This window comes from Panulirus ornatus, chromosome 11 (genome assembly GCF_036320965.1).
Source record: "Panulirus ornatus isolate Po-2019 chromosome 11, ASM3632096v1, whole genome shotgun sequence".
In the NCBI taxonomy this organism is placed as follows: domain Eukaryota; kingdom Metazoa; phylum Arthropoda; class Malacostraca; order Decapoda; family Palinuridae; genus Panulirus; species Panulirus ornatus.
The window spans coordinates 14,559,138-14,584,452 of NC_092234.1; the positions used below are offsets into that span (position 1 = coordinate 14,559,138).

The following is a 25,315-nucleotide window of genomic DNA, read 5'->3' on the forward strand; positions in this document are numbered from 1 at the left end:
AAAAATACATTATAGGATTAATGATCTTGGAAATTTTTTTTTTTATAGGAACATCACAAGGAAGAATGAACATGAATGTCATGCATCCCATCACTTTCTGTTATACAGACAATACGAAACATACCATACCTATATGATGTCTCCTGTTGAAGAATGATACAGTAATTCTTAATTACTCTCTCAAAGTAGGTGACACTGGTTAATCAATGTTGGTATGATACTGCAACATGGCCAGGGACAGAGCAGTGGTTGACAAGCAAGCATAATATACCAGTGTTACAATGACCGATTGAAAGAATTACTCAATACCAGATTACAAGTCAAGATCAAGCCTAAAAGACATTAAGGGTGTTGCTCTAAACATTATTTTCTGGAAGCTTATTCCATGCATCAATAATGTTGTTGGTAAAAAATATATTTTGTACATTCCAGATTAACTTGGTCTTTTTGCTGCACACCCCTCCATCAGCTCTTCACCATACTCTGTAAACATTTTTTCTATTATTATACTTGACTGCTGTTTCCTGAATCAACAGGGTAGTACCACGAAACACACAAAGAAAGACCCATCAACTCAACTATACATACACTCACATAAACATACTTTTTTTTTTTTTTTTTTTTTTTTTTTATACTTTGTCGCTGTTTCCCGCGTTTGCGAGGTAGCGCAAGGAAACAGACGAAAGAAATTCCCCAACCCCCCCCATACACATGTACATACACACGTCCACACACACAAATATACATACCTACACAGCTTTCCATGGTTTACCCCGGACGCTTCACATGCCTTGATTCAATCCACTGACAGCACGTCAACCCCTGTATACCACATCGCTCCAATTCACTCTATTCCTTGCCCTCCTTTCACCCTCCTGCATGTTCAGGCCCCGATCACACAAAATCTTTTTCACTCCATCTTTCCACCTCCAATTTGGTCTCCCTCTTCTCCTCGTTCCCTCCACCTCCGACACATATATCCTCTTGGTCAATCTTTCCTCACTCATTCTCTCCATGTGCCCAAACCATTTTAAAACACCCTCTTCTGCTCTCTCAACCACGCTCTTTTTATTTCCACACATCTCTCTTACCCTTACGTTACTTACTCGATCAAACCACCTCACACCACACATTGTCCTCAAACATCTCATTTCCAGCACATCCATCCTCCTGCGCATAACTCTATCCATAGCCCACGCCTCGCAACCATACAACATTGTTGGAACTACTATTCCTTCAAACATACCCATTTTTGCTTTCCGGGATAATGTTCTCGACTTCCACACATTTTTCAAGGCTCCCATAATTTTCGCCCCCTCCCCCACCCTATGATCCACTTCCGCTTCCATGGTTCCATCCGCTGACAGATCCACTCCCAGATATCTAAAACACTTCACTTCCTCCAGTTTTTCACCATTCAAACTCACCTCCCAATTGACTTGACCCTCAACCCTACTGTACCTAATAACCTTGCTCTTATTCACATTTACTCTTAACTTTCTTCTTTCACACACTTTACCAAACTCCGTCACCAGCTTCTGCAGTTTCTCACATGAATCAGCCACCAGCGCTGTATCATCAGCGAACAACAACTGACTCACTTCCCAAGCTCTCTCATCCCCAACAGACTTCATACTTGCCCCTCTTTCCAAGACTCTTGCATTTACCTCCCTAACAACCCCATCCATAAACAAATTAAACAACCATGGAGACATCACACACCCCTGCCGCAAACCTACATTCACTGAGAACCAATCACTTTCCTCTCTTCCTACACGTACACATGCCTGACATCCTCGATAAAAACTTTTCACTGCTTCTAACAACTTGCCTCCCACACCATATATTCTTAATACCTTCCACAGAGCATCTCTATCAACTCTATCATATGCCTTCTCCAGATCCATAAATGCTACATACAAATCCATTTGCTTTTCTAAGTATTTCTCACATACATTCTTCAAAGCAAACACCTGATCCACACATCCTCTACCACTTATGAAACCACACTGCTCTTCCCCAATCTGATGCTCTGTACATGCCTTCACCCTTTCAATCAATACCCTCCCATATAATTTACCAGGAATACTCAACAAACTTATACCTCTGTAATTTGAGCACTCACTCTTATCCCCTTTGCCTTTGTACAATGGCACTATGCACGCATTCCGCCAATCCTCAGGCACCTCACCATGAGTCATACATACATTAAATAACCTTACCAACCAGTCAACAATACAGTCACCCCCTTTTTTAATAAATTCCACTGCAATACCATCCAAACCTGCTGCCTTGCCGGCTTTCATCTTCCGCAAAGCTTTTACTACCTCTTCTCTGTTTACCAAATCATTTTCCCTAACCCTCTCACTTTGCACACCACCTCGACCCAAACACCCTATATCTGCTACTCTGTCATCAGACACATTCAACAAACCTTTAAAATACTCATTCCATCTCCTTCTCACATCACCACTACTTGTTATCACCTCCCCATTTACGCCCTTCACTGAAGTTCCCATTTGCTCCCTTGTCTTACGCACCCTATTTACCTCCTTCCAGAACATCTTTTTATTCTCCCTAAAATTTACTGATAGTCTCTCACCCCAACTCTCATTTGCCCTTTTTTTCACCTCTTGCACCTTTCTCTTGACCTCCTGTCTCTTTCTTTTATACTTCTCCCACTCAATTGCATTTTTTCCCTGCAAAAATCGTCCAAATGCCTCTCTCTTCTCTTTCACTAATACTCTTACTTCTTCATCCCACCACTCACTACCCTTTCTAAACATACATATACATATCATATGCATACACAGATACACACATACATACACATGTACATATTCATACGTGCTTGCCTTCAGTCCATTCCTAGCCCCACAGGGAATAGCATCACTGTCCCCGCTTCAGCGATGCAGTGCCAAGAAAACAGAAAAAAAGGCGACATTTGTTCACACTGTCTCCAGCTGTCATGTGTAATGCAAGAAACCGCAGTTCCCTATCCACATCCAAGCCCTACAGACCTTTCCATGGTTTAACCCAGATGTTTCACATGTCCTGGTTGTCCACTGACAGCACGTTGACCCCGGTATACCACACTGTTCCAACTCTCTCTTCCTTGCACGCCTCTCACCTTCCTGTATGTTCTGGTCCCGATAACTCAACCCTAACATGTGCCTTTTCCAGATCCATAAATGCCACATATAAATACATCAGTTTTTCTAAGTATTTCTCACATAAATTCTTCAAAGTAAACACATGATCCACACATCCTCTACTGAAACTGCACTGTTCCTACCCAATCACATGCTCTGTACATGTCTTCACCCTCTCAACCAATACTCTCCCGAAAAATTTTCCTGGTACACTCAACAAACATATGCCTCTAGTTTGAACACTCACCTTTATCCCTTTTGCATTAGTACAATGGCATTCTGCCAATGCTCAGGCACTTCAACATGATCCACACATACACTGAATATCCTTACAAACCAATCAACAACACATTCACCCTCTTTTATTAATAAATTCAACTGAAATACCATCCACTCCTGGAGCCTTGCTTGATTTCATCTTCCACAAGGTTTTCATCACTTCTCTCTTCAAACCACTGTCCCTGACTCTCTCACTTCACATACCAACCTGACCAAAACACACTATATCTGCCACTCTATCATTATACATTCAACAATCCTCTAACATATCCACTATCTCCTACTCACTCTAACACTAACTGTTATCACATCCCCCTTCACTGATGTTCCCATTTGTTTTCGTCCTCTGCACAACATCTTTTCATTCTCCCTAAAGTTTAAAGATACTCTCATCCCATCTCTATTTACCTTCCTTTTCAGCCCTTGAACCTTCCTCTTGACCTCTTGCTGCTTTTTCTTGTACATCTCCAAGTCATTTGCACATCTTCCTTGTAAGAACCTTCCAAACTCCTCTCTTTTCTCTTTCACTTGTAACTATACTTCTTCATCCCACCACTCACTACCCTTTTTAATCAGCCCACCTCCCACATTTTGCATGCCACATGCATCTCTTGCACATGCCACCACTGCTTCCTTAAATACATATCATTCCTCCCTCACTCCCCTCACTTCATTTGCTCTCACCTTTTGTCATTCTACACTCAATCTTTCCTGGCATTTCTTCACACAAGTCTCCTTTCCAAGCTTATTCTCTCTTAATTCTTTGAAAATCTCTTCAAATTTTATCCTTCGCCTCCCTAAGACAGTGATTAGACATCCCATCACCTGCCCCTCTCAGCATATTTACATATAATCACCTCCCTAAGACAGTGATTAGACATCTCATCACCTGCCCCTCTCAGCACATTAACATACAAAAGTCTCTTTTACATGCCTACAAATTAATACATAATCTAATAAAGCCTATTGTCCATCTCTTCAACTCACATACATTCATTTCATAAATATCTCTCCTTATAAATGAAGTATTCCCAATCACCAGTCTTCTTTTGCACACAAATCCAAAAGCTCTTCACCTTTTCCTTTCACAACACTACTGAATACCCCATGCACACCAATTATACCCTCAACTGTCACATTACTCACTTTCACATTAAAATCATCATCACTAATACCTGATTTTGTGAACCAAAACTGCTGACACTCATTCACTCAGCTGCTCCCAAAACACATGCCTCTCATTATCTTTCTTTTCATGACCAGGTGCATGAGCACCAATAAATACCCATCTCTCACCATCCACTTCTGTGCCTCATTCCACATCCATGTTTCAGCTGCACAGGTCAGGTTTGGGAGGACTATGCTGTCCCATAACCCTCTCTTCACTTCCACACTTACATCTCTACCCTTCATTCTTCTATTAGAGAACATGATGATGCTTCTACCCTGAACTGCTCTCTCCCATAACTCTCCTTCCATATCACCACAATTACACAAGAAAGCTCCTAGATACTTAAATTCCCTCACTTCTTCCAGTCTTTTTCCCCCATATCCACAGCACAATTTAGTACACTTTCTTCTTTCACTTTATGTGGTGCACTGAAGGTTGGTAAGGATACTGAATGTACGTAGAGATCATGGTGAAGTGCCTGAGGATTGGTAGAGTGCATGCATAGTACCATTGTACAAAGGCAAAAGGGGTTAAAGGTGAGTGTTCAAACTACAGAGGTACAAGTCTGCTGAGTATTCCCGGGAAATTATATGGGAGTGTATTGATTGAGAGGGTGAAGGCATGTACAGAGCATCAGACTGGAGAGGAGCTGTGTGGTTTCAGAAGTGAAAGTGTGGTTCAGGTGTTTGCTTTGAAGAATGTATGAGAAAAATACTTAGAAAAACATATGGATTTGTATGGTTGATAGAAATGCTTTGTGGAAGGTTTTAAGATTATATGGTACGGGAGATAAGCTGCTAACACCAGTGAAAAGTTTTTACCAAGGATGTAAAGCATGTGTACGAGTAGGAAGAGAGGAGTGATTGGTTTCCAGTGAATGTCGGTTTGTGGCTGGGGTGTGTGATGTCCCCATGGTTATTTTATTTGTTTATGAATGGGGTGGTTTGGGAGGTAAATACAAGTTTTGGAGAGAGGGTCGAGTATGCAGTCTGTCTGGGATGAAAGGGCCAGGGCAGTCATTTGTTGTTCGCAAGTGATACAGCATTAGTGGCTGATTTGTGTGAGAAACTGCAGAAGTTGGTGACTGAGTTTGGAAAAGTGTGTGAATGGAGAAAGTTGAAAGTAAATATGAATAACAGCAAGGTTATTAGGTTTAGTTAGAGTTGAGGGACAAGTTAATTGGGAGGTAAGTTCGAATGGAGAAAAATTGGAGAAAGTGAAGTGTTTTAGAGATCTGGGAATGGAACCATGGAAGCAGAAGCAACTCACAGGGTGGGAGAGGGGGCAAAGATTCTGGGAGCAATGAAGAATGTGTGGAAGGAAAGAATGTTATCTCGGAGCTAAACTGGGTATGTGTGAAGGAAGAGTAGTTCTAACAATGTTATGTGGTTGAGAGACGGGTTACAGATAGGGTTATACAGAGGAGGGTGGATGTGTTGGAAATGAAATGTTTGAGGATACTATGTGGTGTGAGGTGGTTTGATCGAGTAAGTAATGAAAAGGTAAGAGAGATGTGTGGAAATAAATAGAGCGGTTGAGAGAGAACAAGACGGTGCGTTGAAATGGTTTGGACATAAGATGGGAAATGAGGAAAGATCGACAAAGGTTAAATGTGTCATAGGTGGAGGGAACAAGAAGAAACGGAAGACCAAGCTGGTGGTGGATGGATGGAGTGAAAAAGATTTCGAGTTATTGAGGCCTGAACATACAGGAAGGTGAGAGGCATGCAGGGAATAGAGTAAATTGGAACAACTTGTCATACTAGGGTCGGCGTTCTGTCAATGGACTGGACCAGGGCATGGGAAACGTCTGGGGTAATCTATAGAAAGGTGTGTGTGGGGCCTGGATGTGGAAAGGGAATTGTGGTTTCGGTGAATTACACACGACAGATAGGAGACAAAGTGTGAGCGAATGTGGCCTTTATTGTATGTTTTCCTGGTTACCTCGCTGAAGCAGGGGTAGCATTGCTGTTTCCTGTGGGCTGGGGTAGCGATAGGAATGGATGAAGGTAAGCAAGTATGAATATGTACATGTCTCTGTATATGTATGTATACGTTCATGTATGGGCATTTTCTCCCCAATCCCAGGGGATAGGGAAAAAGAATACTTCCCACATATTCCCTGCGTGTTGTCTGTAAAAGGTGACTAAAAGGGGAGGGGAAGGGAGGCTGGAAATCCTCCCCTCTCATTTTTAATTTACCAAAATAAGGAACAGAAAAGGGGGCCAAATGAGGATATTCACTCTAAGGCTCAGCCCTCTGTTCTTAATGCTGCCTCACTGGCCTGGGAAATGGCAAATATGAAAATGTTATTTTTTTTCTTTTTTATTATACTTAGTCGCTGTCTCTCACGTTAGCAAGGTAGCGCAATGAAATAGACGAAAGAATGGCCCAACCCACCCACATACACTTGTATATACATAAATGCCCACACACCCACATATACATACCTATACATTTCAACGTATACATACATACACATACACAGACATATACATATAAACACATGTACCTATTCATACTTGCTGCCTTCATCCATTCCCATCACTACCCTGCCACACATGAAATGGCAACCCCCTTCCCCAGCATGTGCCTGCGGTAGCGCTAGGAAGACAACAAAGGCCACATTTGTTCACACTCAATCTCTAGCTGTCATGTATAATGTACCGAAACCACAGCTCCCTTTCCACATCCAGGCCCCACTAAACTTTCCATGATTTACCCCAGACACTTCACATGCCCTGGTTCAATCCATTGACAGCACGTCGACCCTGGTATACCACATCTTTCAAATTCACTGTATTCCTTGCATGAATTTCACCTTCTTGTATGTTCAGGCCCTGATCGCTCAAAATCTTTTTCACTCCATCCTTCCACCTCTAATTTGGCTTCCCACTTCTCCTTGTTCCCTCTACCTATGACACACATATTCTCTTTGTCAATCTTTCCTCACTCATTCTCACCATGTGACCAAATCATTTCAATACATCCTCTTCTGCTCTCTCAAACCACACTCTTTTTATTACCACACATCTCTCTTACCCTTTCACTGCTTACGCAATCAAACCACCTCACACCACATATTGTCCTCAAACATCTCATTTCCAACACATCCACCCTCCTCTCCTCCACATAACCCTATCTATAGCCCATGCCTCACAACAACATAACATTGTTGGAACCAACATTCCCTTAAACATAACCATTTTGCTCTCTGAGATAACGTTTTGCCTTCCATACATTCTTCAATGCTCCCAGACCCTTCGACCCCTCCCCCACCCTGTGATTCACCTCTGCTTCCATTCGCTGCTAAATCCACTGCCAGATATCTAAAACACTTCACTTCATCCAGTTTCCCTCCATTCAAACTTACCTCCAAATTTACTTGTCCCTCAACCCTTCTGAACCTAATAACCCTACTCTTATTTACATTTACTCTCAGCTTTCTTCTTTCACACTCTTTAACTAACTCAAGTCACCAACTTCTGCAGTTTCTCACTCGAGTCAGCCACCAGGGATGCATCATCAGCAAACAACAACTGACTCGCTTCCCAAGCCCTCTCATCCACAACAGACTGCATACTTGCCCTCTCTCCAAAACTCTCGCATTCACCTCCAGAACAACCCCATCCATAAACAAATTAAACCATGGAGACATCATGCACCCTTCCCACAAACCAACACTGACTGGGAACCAATTGCTTTCCTCTATTCCTACACGAACACATGCCTTACATCCTCAATAAAAACTTCTCACCGCTTCTAACAACTTGCCTCACACACCATATACTCTTAATACCTTCCACAGAGCATCTCTACCAACTCTATCATATGCCTTCTCCAGATCCATAAATGCTACTTACAAATCCATCTGTTTTTCTAAGTATTTCTCATATACATTCTTCACAGCAAACACCTGATCCACATATCTTTTACCACTTCTGAAACCACACTGCTCTTCCCAAATCTGATGCTCTGTAAATGCCTTTACCCTCTCAATCAATACCCTCCCATATAATTTCCCAGGAATACTCAACAAACTTATACCTCTCTAAGTTGAACATTCACCTTTATCCTCTTTGCCTTTGTACAATGCCACTATGCATGCATTTCGCCAATCCTCAGGAACTTCACCATGAACCACACACACTGAATATCCTTACCAACCAGTCAATAAGTCACCCCATTTTTTGATAAATTCCACTGCAACACTATCCAAACCTGCTGCCTTGCCGGCTTTCCTCTTCTGCAAAGCTTTCACTACCTCTTCTCTGTTTAACAAACCTTTATCCCTGACCCTTTCAATGCACACGCCACCTCGACCAAAAAATATCATCATCAAACACATTCAACAAACCTTCAAAATACTCACTCCATCTCACTTCAGCATTACTTGTTATTACCTCCCCATTAGCCCCCTTCACCAATGTTCCCATTTGTTCTCATGTCTTATGCACTTTATTTACCTCCTTCCATAACATCTTTTTATTCTCCCTAAAATTTAATGATACTCTCACCCCAACTCTCATATGCCCTTTTTTTCACCTCTTGCACCTTTCTCTTGACCTCCTGCCTCTTTTATACATCTCCCAGTCATTTGCACTACTTCCCTGCAAAAATTGTCCAAATGCCTCCGTCTTCTCTTTCACTATCTTACTTCTTAATCCCATCACTCACTCCCCACCTCCCACCTTTCTCATGCCACAAGCATCTTTTGCACAAGCCATCACTGCTTTCCTAAATACATCCCAATCCTCCCCCACTCCCCGTACATCCTTTGCTTTCACCTTTTTTCCATTCTCCACTCAATCTCTCCTGGTACTTCCTCACACAAGTCTCCTTTCCAAGCTCACTTACTCTCACCACTTTCTTCACCCCAACATTCTCTCTTCTTTTCTGAAAACCTCTACATATCTTCACCTTTTGTCTCCACAAGATAATGATCAGAATTCCCTCCAGTTGCCCCTTTCAGCACATGAACATCCTAAAGTTTCTCTTTCACGCACCTATCAATTAACATGTAGTCCAATAATGCTCTTTGGCCATCTCTCCTACTTACATACCTATACTTATGTATACCTACCTCTCTTTTTAAACCAGGTATTCCCAATCACCAGTCCTTTTTCGGTGAAAATGATTCTGAGTGATCGAGGCCTGAACATACAGGAGGGTGAAAGGCATGCAAGGAATAGAGTCAACTGGAATGATGTGGTATAGCAGGGTCGACGTGCTGTCAATGGATTGAACCAGGGCATGTGAAGCATCTGGGGTAAACCAAGAAAAGTTTGCAGGGCCTGGATGTGGAAAGGGAGCTTTGGTGTTGGTGCATTACACATGACAGCTAGAGACAGTGTGTGAATGAATATGACCTTTTTTGTCTTTTCCTAGCGCTACATCATGGGTGTGTGTGTGTGTGTGTGTGTGTGTGTGTGTGTGTGTGTGTGTGTGCTATTTCATGTGTGGCGGGGTGGCAAGGAAAATGGATGAAGGCAGCAAGTATTAACATGTACATGTGCATGTGGGGGTTTAAAAATAAACATGTATGAAGGTGGATTGAACCATTCTTTCCTCTGCTTCCTTGCACTACTTAGCTAATGCGGGAGACGGCGATTGCAGTGGAATGTATTAAAAAAGGGGGTGTCTGTGTTGTTGACTGGTTGGTGAGAATATTCAACTTATGTATGGCTCATGGTGAAGTGACTGAGGATTGGTGGAATGCATGCATAGTGGCATTGTACAAAGGCAAAGAGGATAAAGGTGAGTGTTCAAATTACAGAGGTATAAGTTTGTTGAGTATTCCTGGGAAATTATATGGGAGGGTATTGACTGAGAGGGTGAAGGCATGTACAGGGGATCAGACTGGGGAAGAGCAGTGTGGCTTCAGAAGTGGTACAGGATGTGTGGATCAGGTGTTTGCTTTGAAGGATGTATGTGAGAAATACTTAGAAAAACAAATGGATTTGTATGCATTTATGGATCTAGAGAAGGCATATGATAAGAGTTGATAGGGATGCTCTGTGGAAGGTATTAAGAGTATAAGGTGGGGGAGGCAAGTTCCTGGAAGCAGTGAAAAGTTATTATAGAGGATGTAAGGCATGTGTGTGAGTAGGAAGAGATGAAAGTGATTGGTTCCCAGTGAATGTCGGTTTGCGGAAGAGGTGCATGATGTCTCCATGGTTGTTTAATTTGTTTATGGATGGGGTTATTAGGGAGGTGAATGCACGAGTTTTGGAGAGAGGGGCAAGTATGCAGTCTGTTGTGGACGAGAGGGCTTGGGAAGTGAGTCATTTGTTGTTCGCTGATAAGAGCGCTGGTGGCTGATCTGGGTGAGAAACTGCAGAAGCTGGTGACTGAGTTTGGTAAAGTGTGTGAAAGGAGAAAGCTGAGAGTAAATGTGAATAAGAGCAAGGTTATTAGGTATAGTAGGGTTGAAGGACAAGTCAATTGGGAGGTAAGTTTGAATGGAGAAAAACTGGAGGAAGTGAAGTGTTTTAGATATCTGGGAGTGGAACCATGGAAGCGGAAGTGAGTCACAGGGTGGGGGAGGGGGCGAAAGTTCTGGGAGCACTGAAAAATGTGTGGAAGTCGAGAGAATTATCTCAAGAGAGCAAAAATGGGTATGTTTGAAGGAATAGTGGTTCAAACAATGTTATATGGTTGCGAGGCGTGGGCTATAGATAGGGTTGCACAGAGGAGGGTGGATGTGTAGGAAATGAGATGTTTGAGGACAACATGTGGTGTGAGGTGGTTTGATCGAGTAAGTAACGAAAGGGTACGAGAGATGTGTGGTAATAAAAATTGTGTGGTTGAGAGAGCAGAAGAGGGTGTATTGAAATGGTTTGGTCCTATGGAGAGAATGAGTGAGGAATGATTGACCAAGAGGATATATATTTGTCTGAGGTGGAGGGAACAAGGAGAAGTGGGAGACCAAATTGGAGAGGGAAGGATGGAGTGAAAAAGACTTTGAGCAATCGGGGCCTGAACATGCAAGAGGGTGAAAGACGTGCAAGGAATAGAGTGAACTGGAACGATGTGGTATACTGGGGTTGACGTGCTGTCAATGGATTGAACCAGGGCATGTGAAGTGTGGGGTAAACCATGGAAAGTTTTGTGGGGCCTGGATATGGAAAGGGAGCTGTGGTTTCGGTGCATTACACATGATAGCTAGAGACTGATAGAGAGCGAATGTGGCCTTTGTTGTCTTTTCTTAAGTGCTACCCCGAGTGCGTGCGCAGGAGGGGGTTGTCATTTCATGTGTGGCGGGGTGGCAGCGGGAGTGAGTGGGGGCAGCGAGTGTGAATTGTGTGCATGTGTATATATGTCCGTGTATGTATATATATGTATGCGTTGAAATGTATAGGTATGCATGTGTGGATGTGTGTATATCTATTTATATCTATTATACTTTGTCGCTGTCTCCTGTGCTAGTGAGATAGCGCAAGGAAATAGACAAAAGAATGGCCCAACCCACCCACATACACATGTATATACATACACATCCACAGACGCACATATACATACCTAGGGGGTTGTCATTTCATGTGTGGCGGGGTGGCAGCGGGAGTGAGTGGGGGCAGCGAGTGTGAATTGTGTGCATGTGTATATATGTCTGTGTATGTATACATATGAATGCATTGAAATGTATAGGTAAGCATATGTGCATGTGTGTATATCTATTTTTTTTTTTTTTTTTTTTTATACTTTGTCGCTGTCTCCCGCGTTTGCGAGGTAGCGCAAGGAAACAGACGAAAGAAATGGCCCCCCCCCCATACACATGTACATACACACGTCCACACACGCAAATATACATACCTACACAGCTTTCCATGGTTTACCCCAGACGCTTCACATGCCTTGATTCACTCCACTGACAGCACGTCAACCCCTGTATACCACATCGCTCCAATTCACTCTATTCCTTGCCCTCCTTACACCCTCCTGCATGTTCAGGCCCCGATCACACAAAATCTTTTTCACTCCATCTTTCCACCTCCAATTTGGTCTCCCTCTTCTCCTCGTTCCCTCCACCTCCGACACATATATCCTCTTGGTCAATCTTTCCTCACTCATTCTCTCCATGTGCCCAAACCATTTCAGAACACCCTCTTCTGCTCTCTCAACCACGCTCTTTTTATTTCCACACATCTCTCTTACCCTTACGTTACTTACTCGATCAAACCACCTCACACCACACATTGTCCTCAAACATCTCATTTCCAGCACATCCATCCTCCTGCGCACAACTCCATCCACAGCCCACGCCTCGCAACCATACAACATTGTTGGAACCACTATTCCTTCAAACATACCCATTTTTGCTTTCCGAGATAATGTTCTCGACTTCCACACATTTTTCAAGGCTCCCAAAATTTTCGCCCCCTCCCCCACCCTATGATCCACTTCCGCTTCCATGGTTCCATCCGCTGACAGATCCACTCCCAGATATCTAAAACACTTCACTTCCTCCAGTTTTTCTCAATTCAAACTCACCTCCCAATTGACTTGACCCTCAACCCTACTGTACCTAATAACCTTGCTCTTATTCACATTCACTCTTAACTTTCTTCTTCCACACACCTTACCAAACTCAGTCACCAGCTTCTGCAGTTTCTCACATGAATCAGCCACCAGCGCTGTATCATCAGCGAACAACAACTGACTCACTTCCCAAGCTCTCTCATCCCCAACAGACTTCATACTTGCCCCTCTTTCCAGGACTCTTGCATTTACCTCCCTAACAACCCCATCCATAAACAAATTAAACAACCATGGAGACATCACACACCCCTGCCGCAAACCTACATTCACTGAGAACCAATCACTTTCCTCTCTTCCTACACGTACACATGCCTTACATCCTCGATAAAAACTTTTCACTGCTTCTAACAACTTGCCTCCCACACCATATATTCTTAATACCTTCCACAGAGCATCTCTATCAACTCTATCATATGCCTTCTCCAGATCCATAAATGCTACATACAAATCCATTTGCTTTTCTAAGTATTTCTCACATACATTCTTCAAAGCAAACACCTGATCCACACATCCTCTACCACTTCTGAAACCGCACTGCTCTTCCCCAATCTGATGCTCTGTACATGCCTTCACCCTCTCAATCAATACCCTCCCATATAATTTACCAGGAATACTCAACAAACTTATACCTCTGTAATTTGAGCACTCACTCTTATCCCCTTTGCCTTTGTACAATGGCACTATGCACGCATTCCGCCAATCCTCAGGCACCTCACCATGAGTCATACATACATTAAATAACCTTACCAACCAGTCAAATACAGTCACCCCCTTTTTTAATAAATTCCACTGCAATACCATCCAAACCTGCTGCCTTGCCGGCTTTCATCTTCCGCAAAGCTATTTATATTTATATTTATATTTATATTTATTATACTTTGTCGCTGTCTCCTGTATTAGTGAGATAGCACAAGGAAATAGACGAAAGAATGGCCCAACCCACCCACATACACATGTATATACACACACATCCACAGACACACATACACATACCTATACATCTCAACATATACATATATATACACACACAGACATATACATATATAAACATGTACATAATTTACACTCTCTGCCCTTATTAATTCCCGTCGCCACCCCGTCACACATGAAGTAACAACCCCCTACCCCTGCATGTGCACGAGGTAGCGCTAAGAAAAGACAACAAAGGCCACATTTGTTCTCACTCAGTCTCTAGCTGTCATGTATAATGCATTGAAACCACAGCTCCCTTTCCACATCCAGGCCCCAAAAAACTTTCCATGGTTTACCTCAGACGCTTCACATGCCCTGGTTCAATCCATTGACAGCACGTCAACCCCAGTATACCACATCGTTCCAATTCACTCTATTCCTTGCACGCCTTTCACTCTCCTGCATGTTTAGGCCCTGATCATTCAAAATCTTTTTTACTCCATCTTTCCACCTCCAATTTGGTCTCCCACTTCTCGTTCCCTCAACCTCTGACACATGTATCCTCCTTGTCAACCTTTCCTCACTCATTCTCTCCATGTGACCAAACCATTTCAAAACACCCTCTTAAACACACTATTTCTATTACCACACATCTCTCTTACCTTTTCATTACTTACTCGATCAAACCACCTCACACCACATATTGTCCTTAAACATCTCATTTCCAGCACATCCACCCTCCTCTGCACAACTCTATTTATAGCCCACACCTCGCCACCATATAACATTGTTGGAGCCACAATTCCTTCAAACATACCCATTTTTGCTTTCCAAGATAACGTTCTCAACTTCCACACATTCTTCAATGCTCCCAAAACTTTCGCCCCCTCCCCCAACCTATGATTCACTTCCGCTTCCATGGTTCCATCCGCTGCCAAATCCACTCCCAGATATCTAAAACACTTCACTTTCTGCAGTTTTTCTCCAAACTTATCTCCCAATTGACTTGTCCTTCAACCCTACTATACCTTATAACCCTGCTCTTATTCACATTTACTCTCAGCTTTCTTCTTTCACACACTTTACCAAACTCAGTCACCAGCTTCAGCAGTTTCTCACATGAATCAGCCACCAGCGTTCTATCCTCAGCAAACAACAACTGACTCACTTCCCAAGCTCTCTCATCCACAACAGACTGCATACTTGCCCATATTTCCAAAACTCTTGCATTCACCTCCCTAACAACCCCATCCATAAGCAAATTAAACAACCATGGAGACATCACACACCCCTGCCGCAAAACAACATTCACTGAGAACCAATCACTTTCCTCTCTTCCTACACGTACACGTCTTACATCCTTGATAAAAACTTTTCACTGCTTCTAACAACTTACCTCCCACACCATATATTCTTAATACCTTCCACAGAGAATATCTATCAACTCTATCATATGCCTTCTCCAGATCCATAAATGCTGTATAGAAATCCATTTGCTTTTCTAAGTATTTCTCACATACATTTTTCAAAGGCATATGATAGACTTGATAGAGATGCTCTGTGGAAGGTATTAAGAATATATGGTGTGGGAGGGAAGTTGTTAGAAGCAGTGAAAAGTTTTTATCGTGGATGTAAGGCATGTGTACGTGTAGGAAGAGAGGAAAGTGATTGGTTCTCAGTGAATGTAGGTTTGCGGCAGGGGTGTGTGATGTCTCCATGGTTGTTTAATTTGTTTATGGATGGGGTTGTTAGGGAGGTAAATGAACGAGTTTTGGAAAGAGGGGCAAGTATGAAGTCTGTTGGGGATGAGAGAGCTTGGGAAGTGAGTCAGTTCTTGTTCGCTGATGATACAGCGCTGGTGGCTGATTCATGTGAGAAACTGCAGAAGCTGGTGACTGAGTTCGGTAAAGTGTGTGGAAGAAGAAAGTTAAGAGTAAATGTGAATGAGAGCAAGGTTATTAGGTACAGTAGGGTTGAGGGTCAAGTCAATTGGGAGGTGAGTTTGAATGGAGAAAAACTGGAGGAAGTGAAGTGTTTTAGATATCTGGGAGTGGATCTGGCAGCGGATGGAACCATGGAAGCGGAAGTGGATCATAGGGTGGGGGAGGGGGCGAAAATTCTGGGGGCCTTGAAGAAAGTGTGGAAGTCGAGAACATTATCTCGGAAAGCAAAAATGGGTATGTTTGAAGGTATAGTGGTTCCAACAATGTTGTATGGTTGTGAGGCGTGGGCTATGAATAGAGTTGTGCGCAGGAGGATGGATGTGCTGGAAATGAGATGTTTGAGGACAATGTGTGGTGTGAGGTGGTTTGATCGAGTGAGTAACGTAAGGGTAAGAGAGATGTGTGGAAATAAAAAGAGCGTGGTTGAGAGAGCAGAAGAGGGTGTTTTGAAGTGGTTTGGGCACATGGAGAGAATGAGTGAGGAATGATTGACCAAGAGGATATATGTGTCGGAGGTGGAGGGAACGAGGAGAAGAGGGAGACCAAATTGGAGGTGGAAAGATGGAGTGAAAAAGATTTTGTGTGATCGGGGCCTGAACATGCAGGAGGGTGAAAGGAGGGCAAGGAATAGAGTGATTTGGAGCGATGTGGTATACCGGGGTTGACGTGCTGTCAGTGGATTGAATCAAGGCATGTGAAGTGTCTGGGGTAAACCATGGAAAGCTGTGTAGGTATGTATATTTGCGTGTGTGGACGTATGTATATACATGTGTATGGGGGGGGTTTGGGCCATTTCTTTCGTCTGTTTCCTTGCGCTAACTCGCAAACGCGGGAGACAGCGACAAAGTATAATAAATAAATATAAATAACATATATATATATTTTTTTTATACTTTGTCGCTGTCTCCCGCGTATATATATATATATATATATATATATATATATATATAAGGGCAGACAGTATGAATTACATACATGTGTATATATGTATATGTCTGTGCTGTGCGTGTACATATATGTATACGTTGAGGTGTATAGGCATGTACATGTGCGTGTGTGGACGTGTATGTATATACATGTGTGTGTGGGTGGGTTGGGCCATTCTTTCGTCTGTTTCCTTGCACTAATGCCGGAGACAGCGACAGGAATGGGATGTATTTAGGGAATCAGTGATGGAGTGCGCAAAAGATGCTTGTGGCATGAGAAGCGTGGGAGGTGGGTTGATTAGAAAGGGTAGTGAGTGGTGGGATGAAGAAGTAAGATTATTAGTGAAAGAGAAGGGAGAGGCATTTGGACGATTTTGCAAGGAAAATATGCAATTGAGTGGGAGATGTATAAAAGAAAGAGACAGGAGGTCAAGAGAAAGGTGCAAGAGGTGAAAAAGAGGGCAAATGAGAGTTGGGGCAAGAGAGTATCATTAAATTTTAGGGAGAATAAAAAGATGTTCTGGAAGGAGGTAAATAAAGTGCGTAAGACAAGGGAGCAAATGGGAACTTCAGTGAAGGGCGCTAATGGGAGGTGAAAACAAGCAGTGGTGATGTGAGAAGGAGATGGAGTGAGTATTTTGAAGGTTTGTTGAATGTGTTTGATAAGAGTAGCAGATATAGGGTGTTTTGGTCGAGGTGGTGTGCAAAGTGAGAGGGTTAGGGAAAATGATTTGGTAAACAGAGAAGAGGTAGTAAAAGCTTTGCGGAAGATGAAAGCCGGCAAGGCAGCAGGTTTGGATGGTATTGCTGTGGAATTTATCAAAAAAGGGGTGACTGTATTGTTGACTGGTTGGTAAGGTTATTTAATGTATGTATGACTCAAGGTGAGGTGCCTGAGGATTGGCAGAATGCGTGCATAGTGCCATTGTACAAAGGCAAAGGGGATAAGAGTGAGTGCTCAAATTACCGAGGTATAAGTTTGTTGAGTATTCCTGGTAAATTATATGGGAGGGTATTGATCGAGAGGGTGAAGGCATGTACAGAGCATCAGATTGGGGAAGAGCAGTGTGGTTTCAGAAGTGGCAGAGGATGTGTGGATCAGATGTTTGCTTTGAAGAATGTATGTGAGAAATACTTGGAAAAGCAAATGGATTTGTATGTAGCATCTATGGATCTGGAGAAGGAATATGATAGAGTTGACAGAGATGCTCTGTGGAAGGTATTAAGAATATATGGTGTGGGAGGCAAGTTGTTAGAAGCAGTGAAAAGTTTTTATCGAGGATGTAAGGCATGTGTACGTGTAGGAAGAGAGGAAAGTGATTGGTTTTCAGTGAATGTACGTTTGCAGCAGGGGTGTGTGATGTCTCCATGGTTGTTTAATTTGTTTATGGATGGGGTTGTTAGGGAGGTGAAGGCAAGAGTTTTGGAAAGAGGGGCAAGTATGAAGTCTGTTGTGGATGAGAGAGAGCTTGGGAAGTGAGTCAGTTGTTGTTTGCTGATGATACAGCGCTGGTGGCTGATTCATGTGAGAAACTGCAGAAGCTGGTGACTGAGTTTGGTAAAGTGTGTGAAAGAAGAAATTCAAGAGTAAATGTGAATAAGAGCAAGGTTATTAGGTACAGTAGCTTGAGGGTCAAGTCAATTGGGAGGTAAGTTTGAATGGAGAAAAACTGGAGGAAGTAAAGTGTTTTAGATATCTGGGAGTGGATCTGGCAGCGGATGGAACCATGGAAGCGGAAGTGGATCATAGGGTGGGGGAGGGGGCCAAAATCCTGGGAGCCTTGAAGAATGTGTGGAAGTCGAGAACATTATCTCGGAAAGCAAAAATGGGTATGTTTGAAGGAACAGTGGTTCCAACAATGTTGTATGGTTGCCAGGCGTGGGCTATGGATAGAGTTGTGCACAGGAGGGTGGATGTGCTGGAAATGAGATGTTTGAGGACAATGTGTGGTGTGAGGTGGTTTGATCGAGTAAATAATGTAAGGGTAAGAGAGATGTGTGGAAATAAAAAGAGCATGGTTGAGAGAGCAGAAGAGGGTGTTTTGAAATGGTTTGGGCACATGGAGAGAATGAGTGAGGAAAGATTGACCAAGAGGATATATGTGTCGGAGGTGGAGGGAACGAGGAGAAGTGGGAGACCAAATTGGAGGTGGAAAGATGGAGTGAAAAAGATTTTGAGCGATTGGGGCCTGAACATGCAGGAGGGTGAAAGGCGGGCAAGGAATAGAGTGAATTGGATCGATGTGGTATTCCGGGGTTGACGTGCTGTCAGTGGATTGAATCAGGGCATGCGAAGCGTCTGGGGTAAACCATGGAAACTGGTGTGGGGCCTGGATGTGGAAAGGGAACTGTGGTTTCGGGCATTATTGCATGACAGCTAGAGACTGAGTGTGAACGAATGGGGCCTTTGTTGTCTTTTCCTAGTGCTACCTCGCACACATGAGAGGGGAGGGGGATGGTATTCCATGTGTGGCGAGGTGGCAATGGGAATGAATAAAGGCAGACAGTGTGAATTGTGTGCATGGGTATATATGTATGTCTGTGTGTGTATATATTTGTGTACATTGAGATGTATAGGTATGTATATTTGCGTGTGTGGATGTGTACGTATATACATGTGTATGGGGGTGGGTTGGGCCGTTTCTTTCGTCTGTTTCCTTGCGCTACCTCGCAAACGCGGGAGAGAGCGCTTAAAAAAAAAAAAAAAAAAAAAAAAAAAAAAAAAAAAAAAAAAGGTATGTGGGTGGGTTGGGCCATTCATTTGTCTGTTTCCTTGCGCTACCTCGCTAACGCGGGAGACAGCGACAAAGTATAATAAATCTAAAATAAGTATATGTATATGAGTGTATGGGGCATTTTTCACGTTTCCTGGATCATGGTGAGGTGCCCAAGGATTGGTGGAATGCATGTGTAGAGCCAATGTATAAAGGAAAGGGGGATAAAGGCAAATGTTCAATTACAGACGTACAAGTTTGTGGAGTATACCTAGTAAACTGTATGGGAAAGTATTGCTTAAGCATGAAAGCATATACAAAGCATCAGATTGGGAAGCAGCAGAGTGATTTCAAAAGTGATACAGGATTTGTGGATTATGTGTTTGCTTAAAGACAGTGTAAGAAATACTTAGAAAAAACAGATGTATTTCTATGTATCATTTATGGTGATGTGAGAAGGAGATGGAGTGAGTATTTTGAAGGTTTGTTGAATGTGTCTGATGATAGAGTGGCAGATATAGGGTGTTTTGGTCGAGGTGATGTGCAAATTGAGAGGGTTAGGGAAAATGATTTGGTAAACAGAGAAGAGGTAGTAAAAGCTTTGCGGAAGATGAAAGCCGGCAAGGCAGCAGGTTTGGATGGTATTGCAGTGGAATTTATTAAAAAAGGGGGTGACTGTATTATTGACTGGTTGGTAAGGTTATTTAATGTATGTATGACTCATGGTGAGGTGCCTGAGGATTGGCGGAATGCGTGCATAGTCCCATTGTACAAAGGCAAAGGGGATAAGAGTGAGTGCTCAAATTACAGAGGTATAAGTTTGTTGAGTATTCCTGGTAAATTATATGGGAGGGTATTGATTGAGAGGGTGAAGGCATGTCCAGAGCATCAGATTGGGGAAGAGCAGTGTGGTTTCAGAAGTGGTAGAGGATGTGTGGATCAGGTGTTTGCTTTGAAGAATGTATGTGAGAAATACTTACAAAAGCAAATGGATTTGTATGTAGCATTTATGGATCTGGAGAAGGCATATGATAGAGTTGATAGAGATGCTCTGTGGAAGGTATTAAGAATATATGGTGTGGGTGGCAAGTTGTTTGAAGCAGTGAAAAGTTTTTATCGAGGATGTAAAGCATGTGTACATGTAGCAAGAGAGGAAAGTGATTGGTTCTCAGTGAATGTAGGTTTGCAGCAGGGGTGTGTGATGTCTCCATGGTTGTTTAATTTGTTTATGGATGGGGTGGTTAGGGAGGTGAAGGCAAGAGTTTTGGAAAGAGGGGCAAGTATGAAGTCTGTTGTGGATGGGGGAGCTTGGGAAGTGAGTCAGTTGTTGTTCGCTGATGATACAGCGCTGGTGGCTGATTCATGTGAGAAACTGCAGAAGCTGGTGACTGAGTTTGGTAAAGTGTGTGAAAGAAGAAAGTTAAGAGTAAATGTGAATAAGAGCAAGGTTATTAGGTACAGTAGGGTTGAGGGTCAAGTCAATTGGGAGGTAAGTTTGAATGGAGAAAAACTGGAGGAAGTAAAGTGTTTTAGATATCTGGGAGTGGATCTGGCAGCGGATGGAACCATGGAAGTAGAAGTGGATCATAGGGTGGGGGAGGGGGCGAAAATCCTGGGAGCCTTGAAGAATGTGTGGAAGTCGAGAACATTATCTCGGAAAGCAAAAATGGGTATGTTTGAAGGAATAGTGGTTCCAACAATGTTGTATGGTTGCCAGGCGTGGGCTATGGATAGAGTTATGCGCAGGAGGGTGGATGTGCTGGAAATGAGATGTTTGAGGACAATGTGGGGTGTGAGGTGGTTGGATCGAGTAAATAATGTAAGGGTAAGAGAGATGTGTGGAAATAAAAAGAGCGTGGTTGAGAGAGCAGAAGAGGGTGTTTTGAAATGGTTTGGGCACATGGAGAGAATGAGTGAGGAAAGATTGACCAAAAGGATATATGTGTCGGAGGTGGAGGGAATGAGGAGAAGTGGGAGACCAAATTGGAGTGAAAAAGATTTTGAGTGATCGGGGCCTGAACATGCAGGAGGGTGAAAGGCGGGCAAGGAATAGAGTGAATTGGATCGATGTGGTATACCGGGGTTGACGTGCTGTCAGTGGATTGAATCAGGGCATGTGAAGCGTCTGGGGTAAACCATGGAAATTTGTGTGGGGCCTGGATGTGGAAAGGGAGCTGTGGTTTCGGGCATTATTGCGTGACAGCTGGAGACTGAGTGTGAACGAATGGGGCCTTTGTTTTCTTTTCCTAGTGCTACCTCGCACACATGAGGAGGGAGGGGGATGGTATTCCATGTGTGGCGAGGTGGCGATGGGAATGAATAGGGGCAGGCAGTGTGAATTGTGTGCATGGGTATATATGTATGTGTCTGTGTGTGTATATATATGTGTACATTGAGATGTATAGGTATGTATATTTGCGTGTGTGGGCGTGTGTGTGTGTACATTGTGTATGGGGGTGGGTTGTGCCATTTCTTTCTTCTGTTTCCTTGCGCTACCTCGCAAACGCGGGAGACAGCGACAAAGCAAAATAAATAAAATAAATATAAATATCTATGGATCTATTTTAAGCACATAATATAGGGGGTAGAAGGCTCTGGTTTTGGAACATTATTCATAACAGCTAGAGTGGACCTGAGTGAATGAAGAAATTTATATATCTTTTTTGGTACAGTCTATAAAAAAATCCATAAGGCTCTGGTTTTGGAACATTATTCATGACAGCTAGAGTGGATCTGAGTGAATGAGGAAATTTATATATCTTTCTTGGTACAGTCTAAATAAAAAAATCCATATATGGAGAGGTACAGCATACATAAATTTTTGAACCAGAGGATGAGGGTTTAAAATGTCAACTTCTTTGTGAATACTTTTCCAAACAAGACCTAGCTGACAAACACACTAACCAGGTAGTGGTGGAAAAGCTGCAGCCTCCAGATCAAACTGAGGTGGTGGAGGTGGTGGTGGAGGTGTCATCTCTTGGTGACTCCCACCCAATTTGGTGCTGTCTGTGTTGGGAGGCTGGGAACCACCTCCACGCTGCGGGATAACCCCCCTTCCGCCACCGGTCAACGCTGCCTCTTCTTCACGCCCACGTGGACGACGACGCATGCCACGAGACCTGTGATAGTACCAGTTTTCGAAACTGGGTACACAGTTACATGTTAAATAAGCTTTTGCTAAACTACTTAGTCTCATTAAAAATGAAAATTAGAGCCAGTTCACCAAAACATAAAAGAAACTTTTTATCCCAACACTGCTAACGTTCGTTCCAACTGGTACCAACATGTTTACCACAACAATACTTACAATTGCCTTGGCTGCTGTGGGTCCCTTTGCATATGATGAGGATGATGGTGATGGTAGTGGTCATTCACATAACTGGTACGGTGAGGCGGAGGCCCTGAAGGCTGCTGTTGCATATGTTGATATGGATGCTGATGACGGTGAGTTGAAGGCTGTACATGTTGAGAAGGTGGATTTATCTGTTGGTGCACGGGATGAGCTTGTGAAGAACTGCTTGTGGTAGTTACTGAAGCTGAGGCAGGTGGTGATACAGATGCAGCAATAGGAGGAGATGCAGCTTCAGTTGTTGATGAACTAAGCACAGAGGTACTAGAGGAAGGTGGGCTTGATGTACTTGTGACAGTCTGTGTTAAGGACTGTGATGACACTGGAAGAGTGCTGCTACTACTACTAGATGCCTTAGAAACTGTCACCACTTCCTTTTTCTCTGTTTGGATAACAGGTGGTGTTGGCCCCATGGGTGGGCTGAATGACGTATATAAACTAGACTGACTAGCTATTGAAAAGTCACTATGAGCAAAGCTGTCATTATTATTTCCTCCAACAGCTGCTTGTACTGATGTTGGTGGCTGGGGGGGTGGGGGTGGAGGTGGAGGTGGTGGGGGTGTAGGGGCACTAGTGCTTGTGGCTGGAGGTTGGCTGACACGATGTGCTGACTGTGAGGGAGACTGTGCAGCCTGAGGTCTGTGGTGACTAGGATGTGGCCTCGGGCTGGGATGATAGTGACCAGGATGACTAACTTGACTGTTGCTATTTCCCCCACTATTCTGACCAGCCCCATTATTCTGGCGATTGTCGCTTTTATCAAATCGTCCACCATCTCGATGTTTGGAATTTCTGAAAAATATATCAATGCAGTCGAGATAATCTGCTCTATTAAGCAATACAAAAATCACACAAAGCTTAATATATAAGATAATTTGAAACAGTGAATTCTAAATAAATCATTGAGCACACAAGATCCTTGGTGCAGAACTTGCTCAAACTATCGCATCAATTAAAACACCTCAATTCCATGATGAACACTGGGCACACAGCCTCTCAAACCACTCAACATTTTCAACCCATACTCTGGGTGATGAGGTGAAACTAAAAATCAGGAGTCCAATAACCAATAAGATAGGCATATCATTATGGAAATTTGCATACATACACTGAAGGACTTAATACAACAAAGTAAACATCAGTATGAAGCATATTTTGCTAACAATAACATAAGAAACCCACAAGAGTTTTAAAGTTAAAGCAAGAGAATCACCACTAAGTAAACTGGAAATGGTGACCTGGTTTGAAGACAATGAAGCCACGGCAAAAATCTTGTATATTTTCTTTTATATTTATGATCAGGCACAACTTGTGTCCAGAATCCAGTTTCACTAATAACAAAGGTGAACATTCTGCAACACAATGACATAAAAACTGAAGACATATATAAGAGAAGTGTTAGATGGGAGGTGGACATGTGAGAAAGTGTAGTGAGTGGGGAATGAGGAAGTCAAGTTGCTGAGCAAGAGATTGTGAGTTATGGGCATTATTTGCAAGAAATTGGGAGATGCATGCGAGAAAGTGGCAAAAGGTCGAGAGGAAGGTGCATGGGCTGGCTAAAAAACAGGCAAATGAGAGTTAGGGTGAGCATACATCAGCAAACTTCATGAAGAATAAAAAAATATTTGGAAGGAAGTTAAAAGCATGAGACAAACAAGAGAACAACATTGTAGGAGTTAAATTGGGTATTAGAGATGAAGGGAGTACTCTGAAGGAGTGTTGAAAGCAATTAATGATAAGATGGCAGATGTGGAGTGTTCTAGATGTGGAGGTTAGCAAATGAGAGCTATGAATTTCTTAAAGGGATGAAAGTGTGGTTAAATAGTCAGGACGTTCAATGTATGCATGGCTCATGGTGTGTTGCCAGAGGACTGGCAGAATATCCTGTATAGTGCCACTGTATAAAGGCAAGGAGGACAATATAGAATACTCATATTACAGAGGTACAAGTATGTTTGAATTTACATATCAAGTTACATGGAGTGTGGTCACTGAGAATGTGGCAGCAAAATCAGAGCATCAGATTGGGGAAGAACAATGAGGCTTCAGTAGAGGTACAGAATGTGAAGACCAGGTGTTTGCTTTGGAAGGGGGATAATGGGGAGGTAATAAAAAGTAGAGGTGATGTGAGAAGGAGATGGAGTGAGTATTTTGAAGGTTTGTTGAATGTGTTAGATGATAGAGTGGCAGATATAGGGTGTTTTTGTCGGTAATGTGTGAAGTGAGGGGGTTAGGGAAAGAGATTTGGTAAACAGAGAAGAGGCAGTAAAAGCTTTGCAGAAGATGAAAGCCGGCAAGGCAGTGGGTTTGGATGGTACTGCAGTGAAATTAG

At 42.9% G+C, this 25,315-nt stretch overlaps 1 protein-coding gene across 9 annotated transcripts in view; it reads right to left on the reverse strand.

Moving 5' to 3' along the window:
• The window catches only part of Larp4B (La-related protein 4B), a 276,157-nt gene that overhangs the window by 22,291 nt on the left and 228,551 nt on the right, over positions 1-25,315 (reverse strand). For 8 of the 9 annotated variants that reach the window (XM_071666630.1, XM_071666631.1, XM_071666632.1 and 5 more), the window contains 2 exons: positions 22,942-23,775; positions 22,539-22,777 (listed from right to left, as the gene is read on the reverse strand). In XM_071666630.1, coding sequence (XP_071522731.1) covers positions 22,539-22,777; positions 22,942-23,775 — 1,073 coding nt within the window. The remainder of the gene's footprint in view (positions 1-22,538; positions 22,778-22,941; positions 23,776-25,315) is intronic. The other variant, XM_071666629.1, reaches the window with a different exon arrangement.